We start from the raw sequence: 26,426 nt of genomic DNA on the forward strand, positions 1-26,426 counted from the left end.
CCATGCGGGACTCTCCCACACTGACTGGTTTTGCAATCCTGCCTCCCTGTGATTAAGAACTAATGCTGCTCCTCAGAATTACTGGGCATTCCAGCTCGTACCTGGAGATTATTAATATAGTTTTCAGCCTCCAAATACTTGGGAACAATGATTTCAAAGACAAAGCAAAACAAAAGAAATGTCACTGCAAATTTACGGAACAATTAAGTGAACCAAGTCAGATAATTACTTTAAGTTATTCAAAACAATTAAGGTCATTGGCAGGAAAAAAAAAATCTATGCAAAAGGTGGATCGATTAAAAGTCCTCAAAGGATGTGTTTGGAAAAATCTGCATTCATTCATTCATTTATTCCTTCAAAGAATAATTGTTATGTACTATATCTCAAGTACTGTGATAGACCTTACGGGACAAAGATGAAAATTTAGAGAAAGGGTCTGATCTAATAGAGTTTAAATCTAGTTGGGAAAAAACAACAAAATAAACAAATATAGTACAAGGAGATTGTTGCTGAAGTAGAGATATGCAGGAAAGAGCACCGAGACTGCCCTGGAGGGTCAGGAAAAGCTCTGCAGGGAGACTGCATGTGAGGGAGCTCCTGGAAGCGTCTCCTGTGGGGATGGGGAAGTGTGAGCTGCAGTGGGGCGAGAGTCAGCAAAGCTGTGGAGTGGCGGGCGGGGAGGGGTTAGCTCAGAGACCAACAGCTGTTGCAATGGACAGATTACAATGTTTTTATGGTAACAAAATACCTCTCAAGTAACAAGGTATAGGATGCGATTTTATGATTGGATGCCCTGGAAAGCTCCCAAGAAAGTCATTTACTATGAGCACACAACTGAACTGGCAGCCAGGTGCAATTATTAACATGTTATTAGACATTTGGGTGGCCTTTCATTACACTGGTGGTTCCCAGTATGATGGAGCATTTAAAAGCATGCATCTGCCATCAGAGCTCCCACATTCTGACCCTACCATACCTAGCTGTGAGAACTTGGGCAAGTTACTTTACCTCTCCGTGCCTCACCTTCCTCATCTGCAAAATGGGGGTGATAAATGCATTTACCTCAACAGGAGCATTGTGTAAATAACAAGACAAACAAAGTGCTTACAACAGTATCTGGCTCATAAGAAGCTCCTGATAACTACTAGCAATTTTTCAAAGAATAGACTAGCATCTAAACAGATTTGAGCTTAAATAGATTCTCTTTGTTTACTGGTTAAACTTTAACATGGTCAAATTTTAATTTAACAACAGTCATTCTGGTCACTCGGTGAGTCTGTGTGCTGCAATCACAGCCCGTGAGAGCTGGCAAAGTTCTTCGAGCCATCCAGTCCAGAACCCCTTCCGCATTTCACAGGTAAAATCGACGTCTACACAATTTCAGCAACTTTTCCCGTCGCAAAGCTTCTGAGCTGGCAGATTTTCGCTCCACTGTGGCAGCCGCCACGGGAGCTGTTGGGCAAATGACCGATCGTCTGCCGCCCTCTCGTGGCCAATCGGGGATATTTTCTTGTGTGCAATTCTAGAAACGGTGTCCCAAGAACCACTTATTTGCAGAGGACTCACGGGTCATGTAACAAAGTTTCTATGCGTTGTCTCTGTAGTGAAGTGAAAGTTAAAACTACTCGGTGTTTTTATTTCTACTTACAAGTAGCTAAAATTATTTCCATACAAATCGTATAAGGGATTGCTCTTTTTGAGTATTTGCGGTTTCCTTGCTTAAGCACCTCGACGTGTTTGAAACTCAAGCGTTGCTTCGGTGTTAACAGTATCTTATTACCAGTATCTATTTCTACTTGGGTTTAATCATCTATATAGTAACTATATCATTTCTCTCTGTCTCTCAATTAGCATGTGATGAATAAGAAGGAGGAAAAGGTGAGGAAAGAAATTAAACACAGCCAGAGGCTGCATAGCTCTGGGTTAGTCTCCCTAACACACCGTCAATAGACTCACACATCCGCACCTACACATAGAAGTTGTTTGACACAGATGTGGACACACTATTCTCCCTCCTCTGGACCTTACTTGTTCATATAAGACGTACTTGAGATAACAGCCTCATACCATTCCACTATGCATCCTATTAAAGATATAAAATTTTTCATTTTTTACTATTTTCAAAAAAAGGGTGCAATATTTTCCTTTCTCATGGAGTTTATCAATAAATCCCTTAAAGCAGAGCGGCTGAGTCAAAGGATTTGTAAGTATTTCATTCTGAGAGACATTGCCTTTATATGTTACTTCTCACGCCCACAGGTCTGTGAATGCCCCTTGTTCCCACACTTGGGGTAACACTTGGTCTTATGAAAATTGTAGTTGCTTCCAAATTGATACGCTTAAAAATAGCATCCTATTGTTTTAATATATAATTAGTCTTTTAATTTGTGATTAGTCTCACCTACTAATTGTCGGTGAGGCTGGGCTATTTTCCTGCGCCTGTGTGAACAGTCTGTGCACATCCTCTGCTGTTTCCATATTAACTTGTTGACATACGCGATCTCTTTACATAATCAATAAATTCATACTTTTCCATTTATCTTTTAATTTTGCTTATAACATTTTTCCATGTGGAAATTTAAAATATTTTTATAGTCAGCTGTATGGGGTTTTCTTCCACCCAGGCTTGTAGGTTTATTTCTCATCTGCAAAGATCTTCCTCATTGAAAGTAATAAACAATTTGTCTCTGCTTCCTTTTATTACTTTTACAGTTTAAAAAAAAATTACATTTGAATAAGTGAGCTATCTGTAATTTGTTTTAGTGAAGGGAAGAAATACGGATTTACTTTTATTTCCTCCCCAAAATAAGTAGTCATTTGACCTAAGACTATATAGAATAGTCTGCTCTTTTCTGGTTGGTTTGAAAGGCTATATTTATCATATGCCAAATTTCCATTTATTTTGGATCAGTTTCTCCTTCTGGAGTCCCCATTCTATTTCACGGCTCGCACTCTCAGTGGCTACACTAATACTAAACTCTTTCAAAAACAGTAGCTTCAAATAGTCTTAATATCTGGTAGGGCTCCCTTGCTACAAACATTTCTTTTTTTTTTGACCCCTAGAATCTTCTTGATTAATTTCACATGCTTGTTATTCATCATATAAACTCAACTTAAAATAAAATTCTATAAGCAATTTTATTGTGATCATTAGGAAATAAATTAATGAAGAATTGACAGCTTTACAGTATTTTCATGATTATATGTAAGACAGCATGTGTTCACCCAATTAAGTAAAACTTTTAAACAGTTTTTAATAGGCCCCGTACATTCCTTGTTAAATTTTTAACTAGGCATTTAATCTCTTTGGTTGCTATTGTAAATTATATGCACTGTTTCTTCCATTTTTAATTTGGAGATTTTCTATGTTAAGGAAAGTTACAGATTTTCTATGTTAATTTTGAAAAGAGTGACAAAATTGTTGACTAATTTTTCTTTCAGTTTGATTTCCTTTGGTTTTTCTGGTTCACAAACATATTATCTGCATAAATTGATGTTTGCCTCTTCTTTTCCAATTTTTATGCTTTATTTCTTTGGCTTTCCCCCCCAAATTTGTATTTATTAATGCTTCTTAATTCTGGCTAATAATGAAAATAATGGACTTCTTTTGGTCTTGTTTACAGTTTTAAAATAGAAATGTCCCCAGTGTTCATTATGAAGCAGGATGAATTTTGGTGTGAGGAGCACATGTCCCTTCCCCTAGTGCCCTCAATTTACTTAAAAAAAAGAAAATCTAGGTTACAAGGCAAAAAGGCATAAAGTAAGAGTTATTGCCTATAAAGCACAAATTTTAGCTAAAATTGCAGCATCGCTTGTGAACTGCATCCTAAAAGTAAATTCTTTCTAATTGCATTACGTAAACAAACAAAAGACCCCTCTATTTGTTGTACATTCATTCTTTCTGTTCTCATGTTTTTAAAAAAAATAACTTAATGAATGTATTAGTTTTTAACTGTTTACATGAGAGGATTTATAAATATTCCATAGCTGATATTACCTTGCAAAGAGTCAAGGTGACAACCTTGGGTATGGATGAAAAGGGAATGGTCTAAAACTGATGATGCCAAGGGATAGCACAGGGTGGGGGGAGGGAAGTGGTTGTGGGTGGTGTGGAGTCAGAGATCAGGTTTTCTCTATTACTGCAAATTATTGCAAAAGCTTTGCTAAAATGGGCATAACTTAAATGCTCTTCACATAAATTTATTTGAACATTTGCTAAGGAAGTGCCGTCTGTACATACGCATGTATCATTAGATCATTTTAAGGAAGAATGTATTTCTTCTGATTTTCTTAAAAGGATACAAAGATCACAAATGTATGCTACATTTTTCCAAATGCTTCTTGACCATCTATGGGAATAATCATACATTGGTTTTCTCCCTTGACCTTTCAATGTAGGTAGTTATATTAACAGCTATTAGTAACGAACCATTTTACATCTTAGAAAGAAGCCACTAGGTCATAATTTATTATTTTTTAAAATGTGTGCCAAATTGTATTTGCTATTTTGTAATTTCTGCATAGCTATTCCTTGGTGAGTTTTTGTTGTTGTTATTTGGATGTTTTGGGGGTACGCTTTGTCCAGTTTTGGTACCAATGATATACTTGCTTTGTTAAAAAAAATATTGGGAACTTTTGTTTTCTTCCAGGGCCCTGTGGCAGTCCAAATGGCATTGAAATCATCTGTTTATTGAAAGCTGAATAGAATCCATCTGTGACAGCACCTACCTCTGGGGCTTTCTTGTGATGTTAAATCCTTGATTACTGTCTTGATTTCTTCCATGGTTATCGGGTGTATTAATCAATGTTCTCCAGAGAAACAGAACCAATAGGATACACACAGGTAGATAGAAAGAGATTTATTGTGAGGAATTGGTTCCCGCAATTATGGAGGCTGAGAAGCCCCACGATCTTCTGTCTGTAAGCTGGATGCCCAGGCAAGCCAGTGGTGTAGTTCCAGTCCAAACCCGAAGGTCCTCGAACCAGGGGGCCCATGTCTAAGTCCCCCTCCAAGTCCCAAGAACCAGGAGCACTGATGTCCAAGGGCCAGAGAAGACAGATGCTCCAGCTCAAGCATGAGAGTAAATTTGCCCTTTCTCTACCTTTTTGTTCTCTTCTGGCCCTCAGTGGAATGGAAGATGCCCACCTGCATTGGTGAGGGCGGGTCTTCTCTACTCAGATTACCAATCAAATGCTAATCTCTTCCGGAAACAGCCACGCAGAGACACCCAGATACACAACGTTGTACTAGCTACCTGGGCACCTCTTAGCCCAGTCATGCTGAGAGATAAAATTAACCATCACCTTGGGATTTTCCTTTACTATCTCTTCTGTGGTAAATTTTAGTAATTTCCATTTAAACAAAATCATTTCCTTTATTCAGGTTTCTATATTTACTTACATAAAATTAGGAAACATTTTCTTTTTTTTTTTTTCTTTTTTTTCTTTTTTTTTTTTAAAGATTTTATTTTTTCCTTTTTCTCCCCAAAGCCCCCCGGTACATAGTTGTGTATTCTTCGTTGTGGGTTCTTCTAGTTGTGGCATGTGGGACGCTGCCTCAGCGTGGTCTGATGAGCAGTGCCATGTCCGCACCCAGGATTCGAACTAACGAAACACTGGGCCGCCTGCAGCGGAGCGCGCGAACTTAACCACTCGGCCACGGGGCCAGCCCAGGAAACATTTTCTTATAACCATTTCCTCCCTGATTATTTCCCTAGAGGGGTTCTCTCCTAATTCCAGTGTGTGGCGTTTCCCCCCCACCCCCCGCCACCGACACACACACCAACAGGCAATTCTCTTGCACCAACTGGGTGTCCTAGAATTCAGCTCAATTGTGATACTATCCTCCTGGAGAGAGCATCGGATCCCACAGGTTAAGGGCTCAGTCCTACAGGGCTCCCCCTCCCCTTTCAGTGGAGAGCCCAGGTTGTCACGTGAGCTTCTGACTGACCAACTACAGATCAGGGATTCCAGTGACCTCTTTGATTTTGACCAATTTGCTAGAGCTGCTCACAGAACTCAGAGAAACATTCTACTTACTAGATCACTTACTAGATTTATTATTATGAAAAGCTATAACGCAGGAACAGCCAGATGGAAGAGATGCATAGGGCAAGGTGTGGGGAACGGACGCAGAGCCTCCATGCTCTCTCCAAGCACACCACTCTCCCCACATCTCCACACGTTCACCAACCCAGAAGCTCTCCAAGCCCCGTACTTTTGGGTTTCTATGGAGGCTTCATTACATGGCATGATTGATTAAACCACTGTGCGGTGGTGCTTGATTCAATCTCCAGCCCCTGTCCTTTGTCCAGTAATCAGCGGGGTGGGGTTGAAAGTTCCAGCCTTCTAATCACATGGTTGGTTTCCCTGGCAAACAGCCCCATCCTTAGGTGCGGTCAGAAACTCACCCGGTTCACATCAGCTCAAGTGTGGTGGAAAGGGGCTTGTTAGGAATAATAAGTCACCCATTTTACCTTTATGGCTCTGAAACCATTTCAGGAACTGAGGTCAAGAAACCAAAAATTATAACAAAAGATGCTCCCATTACACGTATCATTCAGGAAATTCGAATGGTTTTAGGAGCTCTGTGGCAGAAATGGATGAAGACCAAATACATATTTCTTATTATAAATCACAGTATCACACTCTCCATTCTCTTTTTTAGCATGGCACATTTCTGCTTTCTCTTTACCTCTTGTTTATGTTCGTGGCGATTATCTATATTATTATTTCAAAAGACAGCTCTTAGACATATTTTGTGTTTTTACCATTTTTCTAATTAATAGATTGATCCTCAAAGGTTTATATTTCTCTCAATAGATATATTAAATGTGCATGCTCTCTTAAGTTTAAGGGCTGCACTAGTTCTTATTTTCTATTTCTAGACAATTCATACATTATATTCCTGTCTGGTCACTCTGGGCAAAAGAATTATGACCCCTAGTTTAAGGCTTTAAGTTTTCCTGTGGCCTCTGCTTAGCCATATCTTGTAGCTTCTAACACGTCAAGTTTTTAGGTTTTTTGAAGCCAGACTTGAAGGAGGATTGAGAAATAAGAAACTGGGGAAACACACGTAGGGGAAAAAGAAAAAGAAAGGCAGAGAAAGAGAGAGAGAGAGATCATTAGTTAGATGCAAAGCCAGGATTGAAGGATAAATCTGTTTTTCTTGGAAACTAACAGAAACCTGAGTGGGTGCCTAGGCTGGGAGAGAGAGCCAGAAGAGAGCATTACGAGAGAGAGCAATGGGTTCTAGGGTGCATGTGGACATACGTAATTTGGGAGGTAGGAATAGGAAAGGCATTTGTGATGGTTAATTTTTTGTGTCAGCTTGACTGGGTAACGGGAAGCAGGTAGTTGTAAACATTATCCTCAGTATGTCTGTGAGAACATTTCTGGATGAGATTAACATTTGAACTGGTAGGCTGAGTAGAGCAAATTGCCCTCTCCAGTGTTGGTGTACCTTATCCAGTCAGTTGATAGAATAAAAAGAACAAAAAGGCTGGCCCTTCCTTTAGTAAGGGCGGACTCTTCCTGCCTGACTGCCTTGACCTGGGACATCAGTGTTTTTCTGCCTTGCAACTCGAACTGAAACATCAGCTCTTCTTCGGTCTGGAGCCTGCCGGCTTTAGGACTGGAACTACACCATCGCTCTCCTGGGTCTTCAGCTTGCTGACTGCGCATCTTGGGACTTCTCAGCCTCTAAAACCACATGAGCCAGTTCCTTATGATGTCTCTCTCTATATATATTCATCCTGTTGTTTCTGTTTCTCTTTAGAGCTCTAACCAATGCAGCATGCCACTGACATCTACTTTCTTATAAAACAGTCAAGGTCATCTGCTGAGCATGCGGTGGGTGAGGAAGAGAAAGCAGACTCTAGGAGAAAGAAAGAGATTTTGGAGAAGAATAGAGATGAGAATGGTACTGAACAGGGCTTGTTTCCTTATAAATAAGGCAACAAGGTATTTCTCTAGAAGACAAATGTTAAATTAATTAATTATTTGTGAAATCATTGGTTCCATATGCCTCTACTGCAAGATTATAAACTGAAGGGGCAGGGATGGTGTCTTTCAAAGATGGAGCATGGTTTACTGCAGGAGCCATTTGCTTGGGTTCTTATCCCAGCTTTGCAGTTTTCTAGCTGCATGATCTGGGCAAGTTACTCAACCTCTTTGCCCCTCAATTTCCTCGTTGTGTCTCCTTCATAGGTTTGTGGTAGAGACTAAAGAAGTTTCAAGGGCACTTTCAATGGTGACTGGCAATAGTGAAAACTCATGACCATCTTGGCCTCAATCTACCCTGAGCCCTTAGCACAATGCCTGGAATACAGTAGGTCTTGAATGTGTGAATTAGTGGATGGCTGAAGACTGTCATTCTGTGGCTCAAACCCTATGGTTAGTTGCTGCCCTACCTTGTTAATCAGCATCATTTCTGTCCTATTCTACATTTTTCCCTGCAGGTTGGGGGAAGATCCTCAGAACTATACTTCTTGGAATCCATTTCCAGTGGGGTTATGTGTTAGATCCTGCCAATGATACCTGTTTGCCCAAGGTTTGAAAAGAAAAGAGGAGGAAAGTAATTATTTGTTCAGGGGCAGCCAGGAAGAGTGCATGGACTTTGGCAGAAGACAGAGAAGGCTTCCTGCAGTTGCATCTGGGTATTCTCCTAAGAAGCATACACTTGGTTGCTGTGTGGAGCCAAACCCGCCAGCTCTAGCTTCTAGTTCTGATTTCTACACTTAGGGATATTTTTTTTTTTTTTTTGAGGAAGATTAGCCCTGAACTAACATCCATGGCCAATCCTCCTCTTTTTTTTTTTTTTTTTTTTTTGCTGAGGAAGACTGGCCCTGGGCGACCATCTGTGCCCATCTTCCTCTACTTTATATGTGGGACGCCTACCACAGCATCACGTGCCAAGCTGTGCCATGTCTGCACCCAGGATCCAAACCGACGACCCATGGGCTGCTGAAAAGGAATGTGCAAACTTAACTGCTGTGCCACGGGGCCAGCCCCTGCACTTAGAGATTTCTTTAAAGCAGCAGTGGCTTCCCTGCCTTCCCTCTTTTGGCTCTTCCAACAATCGTACCATTTTCTAATTCCCTGACTCAATCTTTTCGCACTTGAAATACCTAGTGGGCTTGGGTTTTTGGACTAAATCCAATTGTTATGGGCCAAATTGTGTCCTCCCAAAATTCATATATTGAAGCACTAAACCTCTAGTACCTCAGAATGTGACTGTATTTGGAAACAGGGCCTTTAAAGAGGTGATTAAGGTAAAATGAGGCCATTTGGGTGGGGCCAATCGAATCTGACTGGTGTCCTAGTAAGAACAGGAAATGTGGACACAGGGACACCAGGGATGCACGTGCACTGAAGAAAGACCATGTGAGGACACAGCAAGAAGGTGGCAGGCCGCAAGCCAAAGAGGGAGACCTCAGAAGAAACCAACTGCCAACGTTCAATCTCAGATTTCATCCTGCAGAACTGTGAGGAGATAAACTTCTGTCAGGTAAGCCCCCAGGCCGTGGGGTTTTGTTACAGCAGCCCGAGGAAACAAATACACCAATCTCAACCCCAACAGGATTGTTGGAACAGCAGACGCTCCGCACTGTCCCTCTGTCCTCCGGGTGGTAGTGTGGCTGGGGAGGGGTTCTCTAAGGAATCACATTTGGTGAGTCATTTGGAAAATTCACACAATGTCCAACTCCTCCAAAGTTGCTGCTACACCACGTCCCAGTCTAGATGAGGGCTGAGTTCTCATCAACGCTCAGGATAAACGGGCACGATGTGGAATTCGTGCAGTCGTGGTAACTCAGTTGTTCTGCACGTGCACAGGGACAGCTGCTGTGTTCACGTCCCCCTCCAGTCCAGCCCAGGGCCCTGCCAGCCCTTCTCTTCGCAGTGTCTGTGCTGGACCTGCTGCTGGAAGAGAACACTTAGTAGGGGTTGGCGTGGCTTTCTCCAATTCTGCAGTCAAGGCTGAGAGTGGAGAAAAAAGAAAACCCAAAATAGAGTATGCGTGGGAAGTTTGAAAAAGGAATGGAAACCAGAACTGAGTTATAAGGGCCAACTGAGAAAAAGAGATCCTGAACAGTCTTTCCTCAGAAGGGGAAGCAAATCCAAGGGCTTCACTGACAAGAAGTTCCTGTGAGTGCCTGTGGGAAGCGGGTCACTTTATTTTCTAACCTAGAGGGCTCAGATGAGGCCTGCAACACCTACCCAGAGGCTCTCTCCTCCCCGAAGAGGTGGAAGGTCACAAATAGGGCTCCATAACCAATGGCCTCCAAGGACACATAGGCCACCATGGCACTTCTAGCTGAAGGGAGGACACATGAGGCAGGACTTGCGGCCCTGCCCTGCCGCCTGGTGTGGCGAGAGGGTTCTGAGGCGAGGATTCTCTCTTATTTTACTATGAGGGAATTATGCTCCAGAGGAGGAACTTCCGCAAAGTCACATCAGTGTGGACAGAGCTGGAGTAGTTCCACTTCAGTCTTCCTGCAAGAGCACCTGTTTAACCGTCGTGTCATATTGCCTCACTGGAACGTTTCAAGGGCTTACCAACCAAACCTTTCCAGTGATTGAAGGATGACAAATACCCCTGTCAAATGTCTCGTCTGCCATACACCCCAGCTCTACCCAAGGATACTCATGCGTGTCGTTTACTCCAGACCACGGAGCTAGTTTAAAGCAAGGGAGTAGTTTTGTTTTTCCCAGGAAGTGTAGTATAACCAAAAAAGCATATTTTAGTTTGTGTGCAGGAGTTGGGAATGAAGGTTTTTCTTATGATATTTGAAAGATTTTCTTAAATGTTCTATTATTACAGCAAGAAAAAGTGTATTATGTATTTACTTGAGGGACTCATTCTAAGATTGTAATTCTAGCTTTAATTAGATCAGAAAGAGAAATCCTACCTTGACGAAAGGAGACGACAGTTTTTCAGCAAGGAGTGGCAACCGAAGACAAAGACTTTCAAACAACTTCTTTTTTTATAGCATAATGAAAACGAGCAGACCATGTGTATTCCATTACGTAAGAAAACCTTGTAGCGATTTTGGTTCTCATTAAATTTTGTTGAACTTCCCTTTATCTGTTTTACTCATGTGCTGTCTGCTTGCCCACACCCAGACCCTCCGTGCCGACATAAATCGAATGACACCAGCAGCCTAAGTTCATTCAATTCAAGCCTGTTTCAATGTGCTTGTCTGTATTTGCTCGTCTTTATGACTAATGCAAGTCATTTACGAGAGGAGCATCATCTTCCTGCGGTCTGAGGGTTCCCACCATCCCAGATTTTAAATACGGTTCTGTAAAGGGTGTATGACTCACTGTTCATTTTTTTAATAGGGTTTGCACACCACCTAATTAACCATGAGAAGACATTGAATACTCTCTGTTGCTTCAATCTCCTTAATCAAACCCAAGTCACTGGAAGCCCAGAGCTCCTGTTGACGGAAAGCACAGCTCCTGAAGCCCATGAGAGGAGGGAGAGCTACACACATCCTACTACAGAAACACTTTTCAACTTTGGCTCTACTTCCTTTGAAAAATTTCAAGCAGAATTGGTACTTGAATTTTGGAAGATCTTGTAAATCAACCAGGCAGATGGGACAGATCCTGTGAGCTTCCTATCTCACACTAGATAAGATTTAAATAAAGCCAATTCCATAAACCGAGCCTTTTTATTTTTGCAGTAAAAATATATTATAGCAACACTAAAGGGATTTTGTTTTTTGAAAAAAAAAAGTAACCTCTCCAAATACAACTGATTTCACTTTTGCACATTCCTGCCCTGTCTTTATTTATATTAATGTATCCATTTAATTTCTAATTCCTCTTCTCAGGCTATAAGAGATAAATAACTCCCACCCACCCAGTGAAATGCTGTTCCCAAAGGCAGGGCTGATTCTGAGAGCTAGCGTCTTATAGGAGAGAGCTGAAAGGGGCCCTGCCTCGTGGGCTCGCTGGGCTGCCGAACCCTGGCTACCCTCTCCTCATCTCCCTCAGGCCCCTGGATGCCTAGTGCTCATTTACTACTGGCCATCTCAAAACGAAAAATAAATCTTTGTTTTTCTCCCTTTTTTTGATTGGCCCCGAGCTAACGTGAACATCTGGTGCCAATCTTTCTTTTCCTCCTTCTTCTCCCCAAAGCCCCACAGTACATAGTTGGATATTCTAGTTGTGGGTCCTTCTAATTGTGGCATGTGGGATGCTGCCTCAGCGTGGCCTGATGAGCGGTGCCATGTCCGTGCTCAGGATCCAAACCAGCAAACCCCTAGGCCACCGAAGGCGAGCACACGAACTTAACCACTCAGCCAGCCCCTGTTTTTCTTCCTTTGAATGACAATAAAAGTTCTTTGATGGCAAGGACAAAATCTATTCATCCCAGTGCTTAACACGATGTTGGACCCAGCATGTTCAGTTACCAAATAAAAACAACAACAAAGGCAATTTGTTCTTTCTTTTGGCTTCAAATCTATGTTGTCTCTTTAATAATCTCGTTTCTCCTGAAATCACAGATTAGTGATAAAGAAGAACAAATCACTGTTGCCACATTTAACACTTGTACATTTTATTTAATTAAATCAGCCATTGTACACATTGCAGCTATGTATTGTTAGTGTTGTATTTTTTTCCATTAACTAATACATGCCCTCATAGATATATTCACTTAGTGTTATCACCATGGGAACAAGATGCTGATTCATCAACTGAAAATTCACTTCTTCTCACAGTATTCAAGTTTTTTGATTACACAGCAAAAATCAAAATCAAAAAAAAGGTGAATAACCATTATGCTGTTACACAGACATCATCTGCACTGCAAAGAACACAATAGAAATGCTTTTCTTGAGCTCCAGTGAAGGTTGTAACAAGAAGGCCATGGTGTGTCCCAGAAAGTTTCACCACGGGCCTCTCTCATTCTGGCTGCCAAAGAATGCTTGATTTCCTATCCAACTGCCAAAAAGTGCTAGCCTGTGAGGCTTCGAGAGTCGGCTTGTGGGAAACCTCCCTCCCAGGAAATTTTCTCTCTTGGCAACGTTCCTTGAAAATGATGAAGTGCCATTGTTTGTCCCGTTTGTTTTTGACATTCGGGGCAATGAGTCATTTTTGCACAACAGGAAAAGACCAGATAGGAGTGGAAAACGTTCAATCATTGGAGGATGGACTCTGGTGTGTGTGTTGTTTTTTTTTAAATTTCATCTTCATTGAATATACTTTTCTTTAACAAATAACTGATTCAAAATGTATACCGTTTATATGAATATATTTGTGAATATATATATATGTTAAAATGCTACACAGCTTCAACCACTAGAGGAATAAGGAACAGGACGTGGAACTCACTCAGATTATTAAAGTCCCTTCTTTGAAACAAACGAACAGGAAAGTGCACCAACGCACTTAAGAGTTTCCAAGGGAGTTTGGATTTCAAATAAATAAACCAAAAATTTTAACCAAAACCAAATTTTTAAGGATTTCTCAACCTTGTCTGCAAGCTAAAAAACAGACCTAGCTGAACAGTGAAAAGTGCTTGCTCAGGGTATAAAGAATGAAAACCATTAATGTGATCAGAAGAGGGGTTTTGACTGTGGTTTTGATTTTCAAACGCTACATGCACGTATTAGAGAAGATACAAACCTGGGGGAAAAAAAAGAAGAAGCCACTCCAACACGGTGAAGGAGTTTAACCTTTTGTGTAGTGGGTAAGTCTGGTTTCCAATGAGTTATCTACAGTGCAGTGGCCAGAAGAAAGTACCACCAATAAGACAGCGTGGTTTGCTTAAGCAGCAGTGAAAACTGGGGAACTACAGTAGTTATAGCTTTTTAAAATACCCTGCCAACGTGTCCAAAATCTAAAAGACCTGAAGATGCTAGAGTGCCACAGGATGCAGTGGCTAGCAACTGAGTATCTCCTTGTCTCATTCTCTTTGCCTTCTGCTCCCTCCCTCAGAGTGGCTTTAGGAGAGTCACAAATCACGGCTGGCCAGCACCAGCAATAAGTGCTTAGTTAAGACAGTTCCTCAAGGTTATTAACCCATCTTTTAACTAGGAGCAATGGCTACTCTGGAAGTTCTAAGGACGTGGTAGTCTGAAGTGCTTCTTTTGCAGTAGAACTGTGTTATCATTCGATTGTGTTAGCAATATCTTAAGTAACCATTGTTCAGCAACTCTAGAGGCCTTTTATTCCATGATGCCCAGTGTAGTTAGGATAGGCAGTGGTTTTAATTTTAATATGTTGTTCATCTGAGCATTTTAGCTATATACATACATGGATATCCCTTGGAAGGATTCCGATATCTCATCACGTGAAGAGGTCTGCAGGTGAAGTTCTTCTGATCAATGGATCTTCATGGAGCTTGTGCAGGAGCAAAGAAAAATGGAGGTGGCCAGTTCCCAGGTTAGCACAGACACAACAAAGTAGTGGATACAGCATCCAGAATGAAGGATGCTATCTTTGGTCACAAATTAGCTTACAGTTAAAGAGGACGGGGAAAAACTAAAACAAGATGCAGTGTATCTGCTGAAAGTGGAAATGTCAGGGTATCCCACTAGGTCAGTTAGGTCACTCTGCTAAAGAAATGGGAAGTTGCATATTGAGCGAATGCGTGGTTTCTGGGTTGAGAATTGAGCAGCCCCTCATTTGGCCTCTTGCTTCAAGTGCTCCTTGCAGAAATGCTGAAGGAGTTGCTGGAGGTCGCGCTGGAGGTCGCCCTGGTCTAGCGCTTCTGGTACGTCCTCCAGGTGCTCCAAGTGAATGTGTTTTCCGTGCTGGTCCTTCACCACAGCCCTGCTCCGTGTACTGGCTTTACTCATTACTGTCCTGGAGGAAAGCAGACAAGAGGAGATTATGCTCTCTCTTCACTGCTAAAAGGCAGCTACTGCCTTTGGTATGGGGGTAAGCATCCCACTAAAGTACTTACTGTCTTACCTCTAGATATTTCTACACTGAGTTATCAATGTAACAACTACAGCCATTTTTTCACGTCTTTCTTTAAACATGGCTCCCCTATCTGAAACGAGTCATGAGATGTTTTTAAAGTATTCTGAAACAAGGAGTATTTTTTAACACTTTAAGAAATATTTCAAATAAAGGCAACCAAGCTTTAATATGATTTTCTCAAAAAGTAACCATACAACCATTCATGTTTTAAGTTGCACTGATATAAAAGAGCTTGGCTCATCCTGAAATAGTGATTCCATGCATACTTTCTGACAAGCTAAAGAAAAAGTTGTTAATTTAATTTGTGTAAAACACTTTAGCTGCCAGCTTAATCCTTAGAGTCACATTCTGACTTAAACTTCCCAGACTGGTGCTTACTTGAGAAAAGGGGGCTGTGATGTAACATTATATTTTGCGCTATTATTTTCCTGTATCCCTACCTGCAAATCGTTATACTGTAATTTTCATTCTCATTTCTTCTGTCTACTCTTAAATACAATTCTTCATTCCACAAAAACACGGTGAACGTGTTTTATGTGCCAGGTACTATTAACATAACAAATAAGGAAACTGAATCTCAGAGAACTGAAGCAATGCTCCAAATAAAAAATAGCACAGTTAGTATCCGTGGGGCCAGAGCCAGAAGCCATCACCCCTCTGCCATGCATCTTCACTTAGAACCCCGGAGGGATAAGCAGTTTTCGTGGCTTTACGCAGCCTTTCCTTCTGGATTCCTAGTGTCCAGGAGTCGGAGGTTCTGCTCATGGCTGCCCTTTTCATCAGGATACCTTCCAACACCTCCATGCATTTGTTAAGGTCATCCTGACTTTTAAAAAATGACTTACTCCAGCCAGAATACTTTCAGCTCACTTTTGGACATCTCTGCTTCCTTCATCCTTCTCCTCTCACGTTCTCTTACTTCCCTCTGCCCTTTGATACCACATGAGTTATTTTCTATCTGAAAGCAAACTTAACTTTGTTTCTCTTGATAGCAAGGTCAACTTTGGTTCCAATGGTTGAAATCAGATTATATTCAGCATCCATATATCGTTTTTTCCCTCAAAAAGAGATATATCTGACTGTTTCTGCCAAGAGCTAGCAGAAGCCTTTATGGCATTGGCGTCGGGGGATCAGCTTCTATCGTAGGACGACAGGCCCTGTATGTTGTGCAGGTATATGTAGATGAAGGTGTTTATGTATATGACTCAGGAAATGGAATGAATTTACTCAGATGTGTATCGGGGAGCAGTGGGTGTGATAAAATGTCTCCAGGAACGTATAAGACAAAGTGTTGCACATCGCAGACAGAGTTTATAACTAAGTAGCTGTGGAACTTAATTGAGTTGTCTGCATCCCCGGCTTCAAATTCACCAGGTGTAAATGAGAACTTTGGATTCATTGATCTCTAAATCTATTCTAATTCGAAGATCTCATGACGCTAGGGTGTGCACGGTTTATGTGGTTTCATTGGAATAACTGGTAAAAGACTTAAAAGCTGAGAGTATAAAAAGTACTGTATCCTTCATTCGTGTAGCCCATTTACAGTTCTGTGAGCAATTACACTCTTTTTAAATTCCTAGCTGCTGCTGTTTTTCACATGTGATTGGAGGGTGGAATTGCGACAGAACCTTTAATTTTACCGTTGTAATTATTATGTTCTACAGGCTAAAAATAGCTTTGTAGAGTACTATAAATGACAATCTTTCTCTTCTTTTCAATGAAATGGAAGCACAATAGTAACTTGAATTTCCATTGTGTCTTTTCACTGAGAAGCTGAGAACATTTGATGAATACTTACAGTGCTGCTGGAGGACCAGGGAGGAGCAAGAGTCAACCAAGGTCACAGCGCTGGAGTTTATGCATCAATGGGTGATGGAGACGGGGCAGAGCAGAGAGCCTGCCAGTGAGGCCCCTCATAGGCACAAAATAAGCTGGTCACTGCTTTCATGACACTTTCTTAACTTCTCAAAGCACCTAGTTTCAGCATCACTAGATTTATTCAGTTCATGGGTATCAAACTCATGCTCATGTTATTTGCTACTCAAATGCAGAATCAAGAAGCATCTTATTTAAAAAAGCAAAAACAAAAAAACAAGCATGTACTATTCAAAGTAATAATTTATTAAGACTGAGCTGAAGGCAGCTGGTCACAAGATTAATCTGCAAGCAGTTACTTAGATTCCTCTCCCTGTGCTCCCCAAACCCAACAACACATGGAAGACCCCAGCTGGCCGGTCTCAAGAAATGAGGACTTGCTGAAACCCAGGGAGTGACTGTGTCAACAGGCCTCTCCGCATCATCACACCTTATACGACCTTGAAAGCATCCAGAGGACACTACAGGCGTGACACACCGACAGACCTAGCCCTTGACAAAAGTCTTACAAAACAGGGAGAGTGGCAGTTCCCAAGGGGTTTTAGGGCATATGTAGCGGCTCTATTTTCCTTAAAAATCAGAAAAAGCTTTCAGGTGTGTTAGTTGGCAAAGCATCACTCCATGCTAACCAAACCTTTTAATTACGGATCCATCCTCTTTCAGGATTTCTCTCTCTACTAAACTGGGGGAGTGGACTTTCATGTGGCTACCTGTGTAACTCAAAGCCTGAAGTAAGAAAAAAGAAAGCAAGACAAGACCCATCTTAAACCACAGACTTTAAAATAATCGATTACCTTGCTTAATTGATAGTCGGTATAAAAAGATATACTTGAAAGGATAAACAAAAACAATTCTTGGAGCAGATCTGAGAAGTGAGTTTTAATCACATGTCTCCCATTTGTGGGGGGATCTGTTCTGTGACTCCACAGACGCTGCTGAGTAACATCCACACTGGTTGACTTATGATTTCCTCCTCGCCTCACCCCCTCCCTTTCCACAGGGGAGACCCCAGCGACAGATATAATGAGCAGAGGCAGGAACAAGCAGCAAACACATAAGGCCCAAGTGTATAACCCAGATAATTCATCTTTTGATCATCCAAGGTCACCAGTTGTCAAAATGTGAAGAACTAGAAGTATTTAAATAAGGCATGCTTTTAATATCACAACGCACTCACGTATAATCTCAATGCATATTGTGGGTATAGAAGAGGACACACAGGTAACATTTAACTTCAAAATGTTTTATAGCAAAAAATGTTTTGTAGATGTTTGCACATGCCTGTGATCCCTTAGTTGAAACCTTCGGGGCCAAATGTGTTTCAGAATTCATATTTTTTTTCCTTTCGAATTTTAGAATGGTAATATGATGCATATACTGTATGCTCTAATACCCCAGGAGCAGGGACAGCATCCTGTAATCAAACTCATTGCTATATCAACAGCAAAACATACGAATATTCACTCTAGGTGGGACAGAAAGACTCCATGGCATAGCTCCATGTCAGTTCACATTAAGCTTTATTGCCAAATCAGCTTGCTACTAACTTGTAGCATTAGTTTAGGTTTTCAGAATTTTTGGATTTTTTAATCATCATAATAGTTTGTGGACCTGCCACTGTGGACCCATCTCCTAATTATTGGAAATCAGAACTTAAATAATTATAAATGCTTGTTTTATTTATGACTATAAAATATATCTGAATTTTCTTTAATGCCTACCATTGGAAACATTTGAGAATATTAGCTAGCAAAGGTAATTTGCAACCTCCTTCTTTCTTTCCCTTATTACTTGGGAGTGCGAGTCGCTTCTGGGACTTTTAAGCAAGATGTACAATCCTGCCCCAAACTGGATGTTCTGATTTGGATTCAGCTGAAGTGAGTCCTGATCACTGGATTTTTAACAGCTCTTGAGCTGACACTGATGAACACCATAGGCCGAGGTAATGGAACCTCACTGCACGAGTTATTCAAACAGGAGCCCTCCTCTCCTGAAGGATTCTGCACCCTCCATGGATACATATACGGAATGACACAATGATAAACCATTTTCTTTTCAAGCACAGAGCAAACAGAACACACACACACACAGAAGGACAAAGGGAGGGGTTCTATACCTCTTCAAAGTCATCTTTGGCTGAAGGAAGATCAGTGGCTAAACTAGAGTCCCCCAGATGCTTCTCCATCCTCTCTCCATGTACCATGGTTGTCTTAACAACTTTGCTGACTCTACGGCCTTCCACTGGTTCAGCCTCAAATTGTGAGGAACTGGACAAAATGCTGGGCTCAGACAAAGTCACCTAGTGAATGAAGGACACACAACACACAGTTTCTGACTGCCAGAACGTAACAATGATGAATTTGTGTATGTAAACAAACAAAGCAAAACAAAAACATCTACCATGTTATATACTGGCCTTCCAGGAAACCAGCCATTTCGGAAAAGAGAAGCAGTTAGAAAAAAAAACAACCCTATAATCAACTGGTAATGTCTACATAATGACTCTATCTAGACAGCACCCAATCAATCACTTAATTAGTCACTTAAACAAAAATTAGTCAGGAAGTTTCATGAATAAGGAACTGACTGCTCAGAGCCAGGCAGACATAACAACCTATGGATGAACTCTCTTTTCCCATGTTTAAATGGTTTGCTTTGGCATTGTGAAGATAAAATTAACCCCCAAAGGAGGAACTCTCAAAGACATGAGAAACGGAACAAGTAGATTTCTAGAGGACCTCATGTGGAACATAATAAAATTTTGAGGATGTGAACGAATGCAAAATGTTGAGAATGTCACAAACCATACATCAAAGAGAGTAAACGTGTTCCTCAAAGAGGGAAGTAAAAGAGAAAGAAAGAAAACCAGAAACCAAGGAGTTTCTGGATCCTGATTTTAGGGACTCTGAAATGGAGAAGTCTAAACAGCAGATACTCATCTAAAGGTCCCTACACAAGCTGCTGTGCTGACCAGGCACAAACACCACAGTGCATTTGCACAGCATCTTGTCCTAATGTCCTGCTTGCCCCCAAATAGGATTCTAGTCTTCTAAAATTTCACTTTTGGATTTCTGCTGTGGTCAACTGTGAATTAAATGGAAAACACAAATAAAAAGGACCAAACAAGCACAATGAGTATAATGGTTACAAATCTCCTCGATGGCTATTTTTAAATTCCACAAAATCATGGGGGAAAAAAATAAATGTGTAACTAAAAGCAGACTGCCATAAAGGGGGAGAAGGGAGGTCAATATGAATAAACATCCGCCCATCTCTTTTGAGCTCTATTTTACACTTCTCCATAAAACCAGGTGGGAGAATCAGAGGACCTCACCTCCGACAGTGCGGTGTCACTCTTCAGTACAACGCGCTTGATGACTTTGGAATAGCCATCCCCCTCCTCGACGTCCACGGGGTCCTGTGGCAATCCCTGCACTGTAATCTCTTCCTTCTCGGTGCCATCCGAGGATACATACCGCTTAATGATTTTCCTCGTAACCTGAAAGATAGTTTATTCCCGCATCCTGTTTGTGAGTGACCATACCAGGGAACTGATACATTTCAAACAGCAGGTTGCAAATCAACCATGTGAGAACACATCAGACAATACCTTCTTTACCACCGTGTGTCCGTGCTCATCAATGTATTCTTCTTCTGTGACTGATTCCGGGGGTATGTCAGGCATGTCATCTCCCTAAAGAGTTAAGAGAAAAGGGTCACTTCAGTGTTTGACACCAATTCTGAGGAACGTCTCCCCAGTGTTTATCACGTGAGCGATGTTAGAATGTTAAAGGAACTGTTGAGAAGCACAGCAGAGATGCCAAATCCTGTCAGGTAGTAAGTTTAAAAGAAAAAAACCCAACTGGTGGGTAATAACATGCTTAGGAGAAGTGGACCAAAGGCAGGTAAAACTCCAAACAAACAAACAAACAAAAATGGACAAGCGCGAGGTGAGGCGGGAGGAACTGAAGAAGCTAAGTCTTGCTCTTGGTGCTCGCTCTCTTGGAGGCAGGCTGCAGATCTCACACCACTGCGTTTCCTTACAAACACAGCTTAGGAGAGTGGAGGGGTCTGCTGTTGATGGCCATGCACGACCTCAGGAGCATGCCGCGCCCTCATTGCTCTGGGTCTATCACTCCCTAAGGGTTACGGGCACAGACCCGTCCCGGACGTGCAAGTCATTTAACAGCTGGTACCTGAATGATCACTCGCCGGCGGACAACCCTGGTGGTTACCGTCGCCTCGTCATCTGAGCTGGCCTCCAGCTCACCTAATTCCTCTGTTAGCTCCTGGTGGAAGCACAGAAGCACTGTTTCGTTTAACGTGCTAAGGACTGTCTTCACTACTGGTCTCTGCTCTAGCTCACACTGGTTTCTGAAAGTTTTATGCATGCAGGCTTTGGAGGAAAAACCAGCAGGGGAAACAAGTGCATGCTAGTCTCATACTTCAGTGGGGATAGAGCTTTTTGTTCAATGAATGAAAAAAAACATTCTGGAATTCTGAGAGCTGTCTCGCCCCCATTACTTCTTGGACTTAAACTCCTGATAAATAACTGAATGTCAACACAGAACCCAAGCAGCATGAGAAATGCCTGTGAGCCACTGCCTCCGGGCTTAGACTTGGAATGGTTAGCCCAAAGGAGGAGAAACGTCTTAGGCTTGTGGCAGAACTATCTGCAGGGACTCAAAAAAATTCCCTGTCGCTATTATCCAGCCAGTAGTGCATCCCCCTGGCACCAGGGAAGGCAGGCTCTGAATAGGATGAGACTCATTTTGCAGAGAAGCTGAGATGCAGAGGCCAGTCTGATTTCATGGGTCTGGCCCAAAGCCAGAGATGGAGCTAAGAGCATAATTTTAGATTAGAACATATGTCTGAGAGCCATATATTGAATCACTCTTTCCTAACGGAATGTTATTTTTAGAAAAAGACAACTAAATTTTCTCGACGTATTTTAAAATACTGGTTATATTTCTGTATTCTTTTCTGCTAAAGGAAAACACATAAATTCTAAACAAAATTACACTTTAAATACACTCAGGAGTCTGCTGTCTAGAAATATGATCAGCAAGAAAAGTGATTGAAATTGGATCCTCAAGTCAGGGTCATGAGAAGTTAAGGGTCAAAATAGAAAGATTTAAAGAGAGAGAATTGCATATTCATCAGGAATAAGTGGAACAGACCCGGATAAAGACCGTGGAAAACAGAATGACTTATCAAAATTTACTTACATGCAGAGAACAGATTAAACAATGTGAATTATCCAGATAATTGTTTCAATTCTATACTTCAATTAGCCTATGGATTCTTAGGTTAAATTTGGTAACTTTTAAGTCCAGACAGCATCTATAAAACATTTTTACTAGAATTCATTTAAAGCCAAGAATTTGAGAGATGAGTAATTCTGTGCAAAGACAAACTTGGAATACAACTCCATTCATGGGATGAATTCATTATTTCAGATAACCGCCAAAATCACGAACAGTTCTTATCTGCCTGGTCCTCTCCTAACTGTAGCTATGATTTTAGAGAAATCCTGCTAGCAGATGTCACACTCACAGTGAACAAAAATAAATGTAGGTCTTAAGCCCAAAGATACGTTGTATCACTTTTTCCCCCAAAGTTTTAATTCATTTATATGACTCATTCTTTCCTACTAAGATGTATATTGATACTTTAAAAATTTTTTGACATATAAAATGTTTTTAAATTCTAGGAGGAAAATATATATCTAATTTAACTTATATTAAAAGTTTAGTTCAAAAAGATTCTTAAGCTTTTTTATGAGAATCATCTAGGGAGTCATGGAAAATGCAGATTCTTGTCCCCCTCCCATCCCTGGGATTCATTCTGATTCAGGAGTTCTCAAGAGGGATCACACCGCCCCCCAGTCAATGTGCAGAAATATGAACCATTGAGACCAAATTTTGAGAATCAGTGGCTTAAATGCATTTCTTAAGATGGTCTCCACCTCTCTTCACAATGTCAAAACTTACTTAATGACAAAGGAAACCCTGTGAAGCAACGTCACGCTGCTCTCAGGGTCCTGACATATACAACCAGCAAGAAGTTTAGGTACAATGTCCCTTGTCTGAGTCATTCTGAAATAAATATCAGGGGTTCTAATTTGGAAATAATCCTTCCTCTAATGAGAAAAATTTGTTTTGGGAGATAAACACAACCCAACAGCCACAGTCTTTGTGCTTATCACCTGACAGCACAGACATAGACCTAACAAGAGTGCGGGTTCCAGCACTTTCCCACGGTTACCTGAGGCTCTGTTAATGCCTCTCACTAGTCTTCATGCCTAAGGTTACTAATTTTGAAAAGCTACATCAGGTATATTGTTTCACCTCAGGGTTCATTTTTCTTAGCAACAGAGTTTTCAATTATAAAATTAGGGATTATGGTCAAGTAGCTAGAATTGGAACTGTGTTTCAATTTTTCCTCGAGTCATTGGTTCCCGGGTTTCAAAAGGGATTGGGGGCTTCATGTGGCCCAGGTTAATTAATTTGGCAAAGCTTTTTGTTTTTCAGGGAAAAATAAGCCATCAGAGAAATGGAAACTAGGAGAAGCCTTGTAGTTTTGCTACACATGGGGAAGAAAATGGAGAAGGCAAGTCTTACCTTCTGAAAAGCTGCATCTTCCTCGAGTCTTTCAAAGGCCTGTGGCTGGTCGTCAGCAGACTCCACTATCACGAGGCTAGTTTTCCGAGGACTCTCCTCCCTCTGTGCTAGGGGCTCTTCGGGTTCCTGTACGATGGGAGAGTCACCCTGCTCACTCGGCGTCGGGGTCTGGAGGTACGGCCTCTCCTCCTCAGGAGGGGTAGTAATTTCCTCAGGCGTCTTGCTGGGAGACCCAGATGCTGCCGTAGCCTTTTGAGTCTCTGACACTTCTGTCCCTGGGGTTGTCACACTGAAATGGAAAAACCAAATTATATCACGAGAACCTATGCATTTCTCTTCCTACTGAATGAAGCTAGGGAATTAGAAGAGAAGATGGAACTCATCTTCATAGGCCGTGAGAGTCAAACAGATTTTGTAAATTTGGCCAAGAAATGAAAGTTGAATAAAAATTACATGTAAGATATAGTATAGAGTTACAGCTCATGGATCTAGCATTGACTGGGAAAGATGTATTCTACAGATAAAAATTATCCTAAAATGTATTACCATGTCCTAATCTCTACAAAGCACATACATCATAATTTCATCTCTTCTTTGATAACTCAAAGTAATACTGAAGATTTGAGGAGATTTACATAACAAAGATCTGTAGATAATTAAGGCTTTTGAAGCGAGAATCAAAATTTGGCAAAATTTAGGAAAAGCAGTATATACACCCTATTTTAATATAGTAACCATATTGTAGACAGAGGGAGTTTCTTATTTTATCTCCTGAAAACTGTATTACTTGATAGAAAGACCTGTTGACATCGAAAGTTGTTCTACTGATAGAGTTTGGAGTTATTCCAATGCAATCTTTATAATCTCAATTTCTAAATAAGAAAATTCTCTGCCTTCTGCTCCTTTTTTCTATTTATTGCAATTCTCTGTCACTCCACAGCCATGAAATGCCCAGAGTGCCTCTCTGATGTTCCCTCTTTGCCTCCCATCCTTGCCTTTGTCCTTCTCTCTTTTCCTTACTTCTTCTTTACGTTCTCACTTAAAATCTAAAGGTAGATGGGGATAGGGTGGTGACCCTGCAGAAGAAAAGATCATTTTATTACCCATTTCACCCTCATCTCAAGTTCCAGGGAGCCCAGCACAAACCTCACTTTCACGACAAAGGCCACGCTGTGACACAATCTCCTGACACACTGCTCTCAGATTTCACATCTGCTTTTCTCATGATTGGTTTTCTTTTTCTAGACAAGTGCCATTTAAACAACTCTCTGTCTCCTTTTCTTCCCTAAAGCCCAGAACTTGAGTTCTAAGCTGCCTGTGCTCTGCAGCTTGCCTTAGCCAGAAGCTCTCTAGAAGGCTTCTCTTTATTCCCCCTCCAATCCCATCCCACCTCCTCTTAATGGTCTTTCATTCTGTGCGAATAATTTGTGTTGCATTTCTATTTTACTGTTAGCCACCTCCTAGCTTTGCTGAAATATGCGAGGGCTGAATCACCTCCAGCATCGCTGTTCATACTCTGAACCAATCATAGTACAGCGGGCACGTATCAGAAGCAGAGAAGCGAAGTGTAGCAATCTTACAGGCACTAACCATGTGGTCTACATGAAATTTTATAGTTTAAACAAAGCTTTCAAAGGCATATCCTTGACCCCCAACCCTGTGAGATGAATAAGGTGTATATTATTATCATAATTCATAGATGCAGAAACGAAGACTCAAAGGGGCTTTGGGACTTGCCCAAGGTCACAGGACTGGAGGCCGGTTCAAGCAGATCTGTGGCACACATCACCATCACAATCACGTCTCTGAAATATTTTGCTTTTTTCCGTAGCTCTGGCATTTGTTATTGGTGGTTTGTTATTCGAAAACTATCTGAGAATGATTTGTATGTGCCTGTACTTGTACACACTTGTATATGCCTGGCACCCTTGCCATATTGGCTTGTTTCTTTGGCATCACATTTGACGGGCTTTCTTTCGAAACTCACAAGTACTCCTGCTGATGGTCAGGAGGCGACTTTTCAGGCAGGTCTTGCATTTTCCCTGAGAAATCCTGTTGAACTTCCTCCTTGTGAGTCTGGGGAAGGAGCTCTGTTGTTGAGCTGTCCCCATCAGTTTTGGGGATGTAATCCTGAAAAGTGGAATAACCAACAGAAATGTCTTCCTCTGAGACGATGGGAGGCTGATCACAGGGCTCGCCTTCTTTGGAAGCAGCTTGCTCTTCTTCTTTCTGCTTCTGCTGTGCCAGGCACAGCTCCTCCTGAAGCACTGAGAACCCTACAGTGGAGAGCAGTTTAAATTAAGTATTTAACTGAAGCTCACCTATATTGAATGGGTATTTATTAAGTAACTACTACATGCCACATCCTGTGATAGGTCCATGGTTACAAAGCTAAACAACACACTGTGTCTGCCTTCAAGATGCTGATCATGTAGGGGATGAGCTTAGGCAAGGAACAGTCTGTTAAATTGCAGAGCGGCTGCGCCACAGGGTCAGTCAACGAATGTGGGGGTACCCGAGTCAGGGCTAAAGAATTAGGAGAGGAAATGCAGAGGGCATGACATCTTAAGGAGACCTAATGATAAACGGGCATCAACTGCAATAGCTGAGGCACAGAATCTAAGTGGTAAGAAGAGTCAGAGTTAATGATGATAATAATGATAGCTAATACATTCTGAATATTCACTATGTGTCAGGCACTGTTCTAGGCGCTTGGCAAGTAGTAACTTGTATTAAACAACACTCTGAGGTTAGCACTCTTCTTACAGAGGGGCTCTTACACCAGGCTAAGGCGTTTCATTATATCCAGGGCAATGATGCATCATCGAAAGATTTTTAGCAGAGGTGAGACTGACATTCATCTATTTATTTATTCACTCAACAGACACATATTGATTATCAACTACGTAGCAGGTGCTGTTTAAATGGTAGATGTATAGCAGTGAACAAGATAGAAAAAGCTTCTGTCCTCAGTGAACTTGCGTTTCT

General features: G+C 41.4%; 1 protein-coding gene across 50 annotated transcripts in view; it reads right to left on the reverse strand.

The window, feature by feature from the left end:
• Nucleotides 1-12,547: 12,547 nt before the first annotated feature.
• ANK2 (ankyrin 2) overlaps nt 12,548-26,426 on the reverse strand; it is a 618,697-nt gene continuing 604,818 nt past the window's right edge. For 23 of the 50 annotated variants that reach the window (XM_070259760.1, XM_070259771.1, XM_070259758.1 and 20 more), the window contains 8 exons: nt 25,426-25,714; nt 23,439-23,727; nt 21,012-21,104; nt 20,426-20,509; nt 20,150-20,314; nt 18,932-19,114; nt 17,450-17,541; nt 12,548-14,820 (listed from right to left, as the gene is read on the reverse strand). In XM_070259760.1, coding sequence (XP_070115861.1) covers nt 14,637-14,820; nt 17,450-17,541; nt 18,932-19,114; nt 20,150-20,314; nt 20,426-20,509; nt 21,012-21,104; nt 23,439-23,727; nt 25,426-25,714 — 1,379 coding nt within the window. In that variant the 3' untranslated portion in view covers nt 12,548-14,636. The remainder of the gene's footprint in view (nt 14,821-17,449; nt 17,542-18,931; nt 19,115-20,149; nt 20,315-20,425; nt 20,510-21,011; nt 21,105-23,438; nt 23,728-25,425; nt 25,715-26,426) is intronic. The other 27 variants (XM_070259785.1, XM_070259783.1, XM_070259800.1 and 24 more) reach the window with 5 other exon arrangements.

Source organism: Equus caballus, chromosome 2 (genome assembly GCF_041296265.1).
Source record: "Equus caballus isolate H_3958 breed thoroughbred chromosome 2, TB-T2T, whole genome shotgun sequence".
NCBI classification, from domain to species: Eukaryota; Metazoa; Chordata; class Mammalia; order Perissodactyla; family Equidae; genus Equus; species Equus caballus.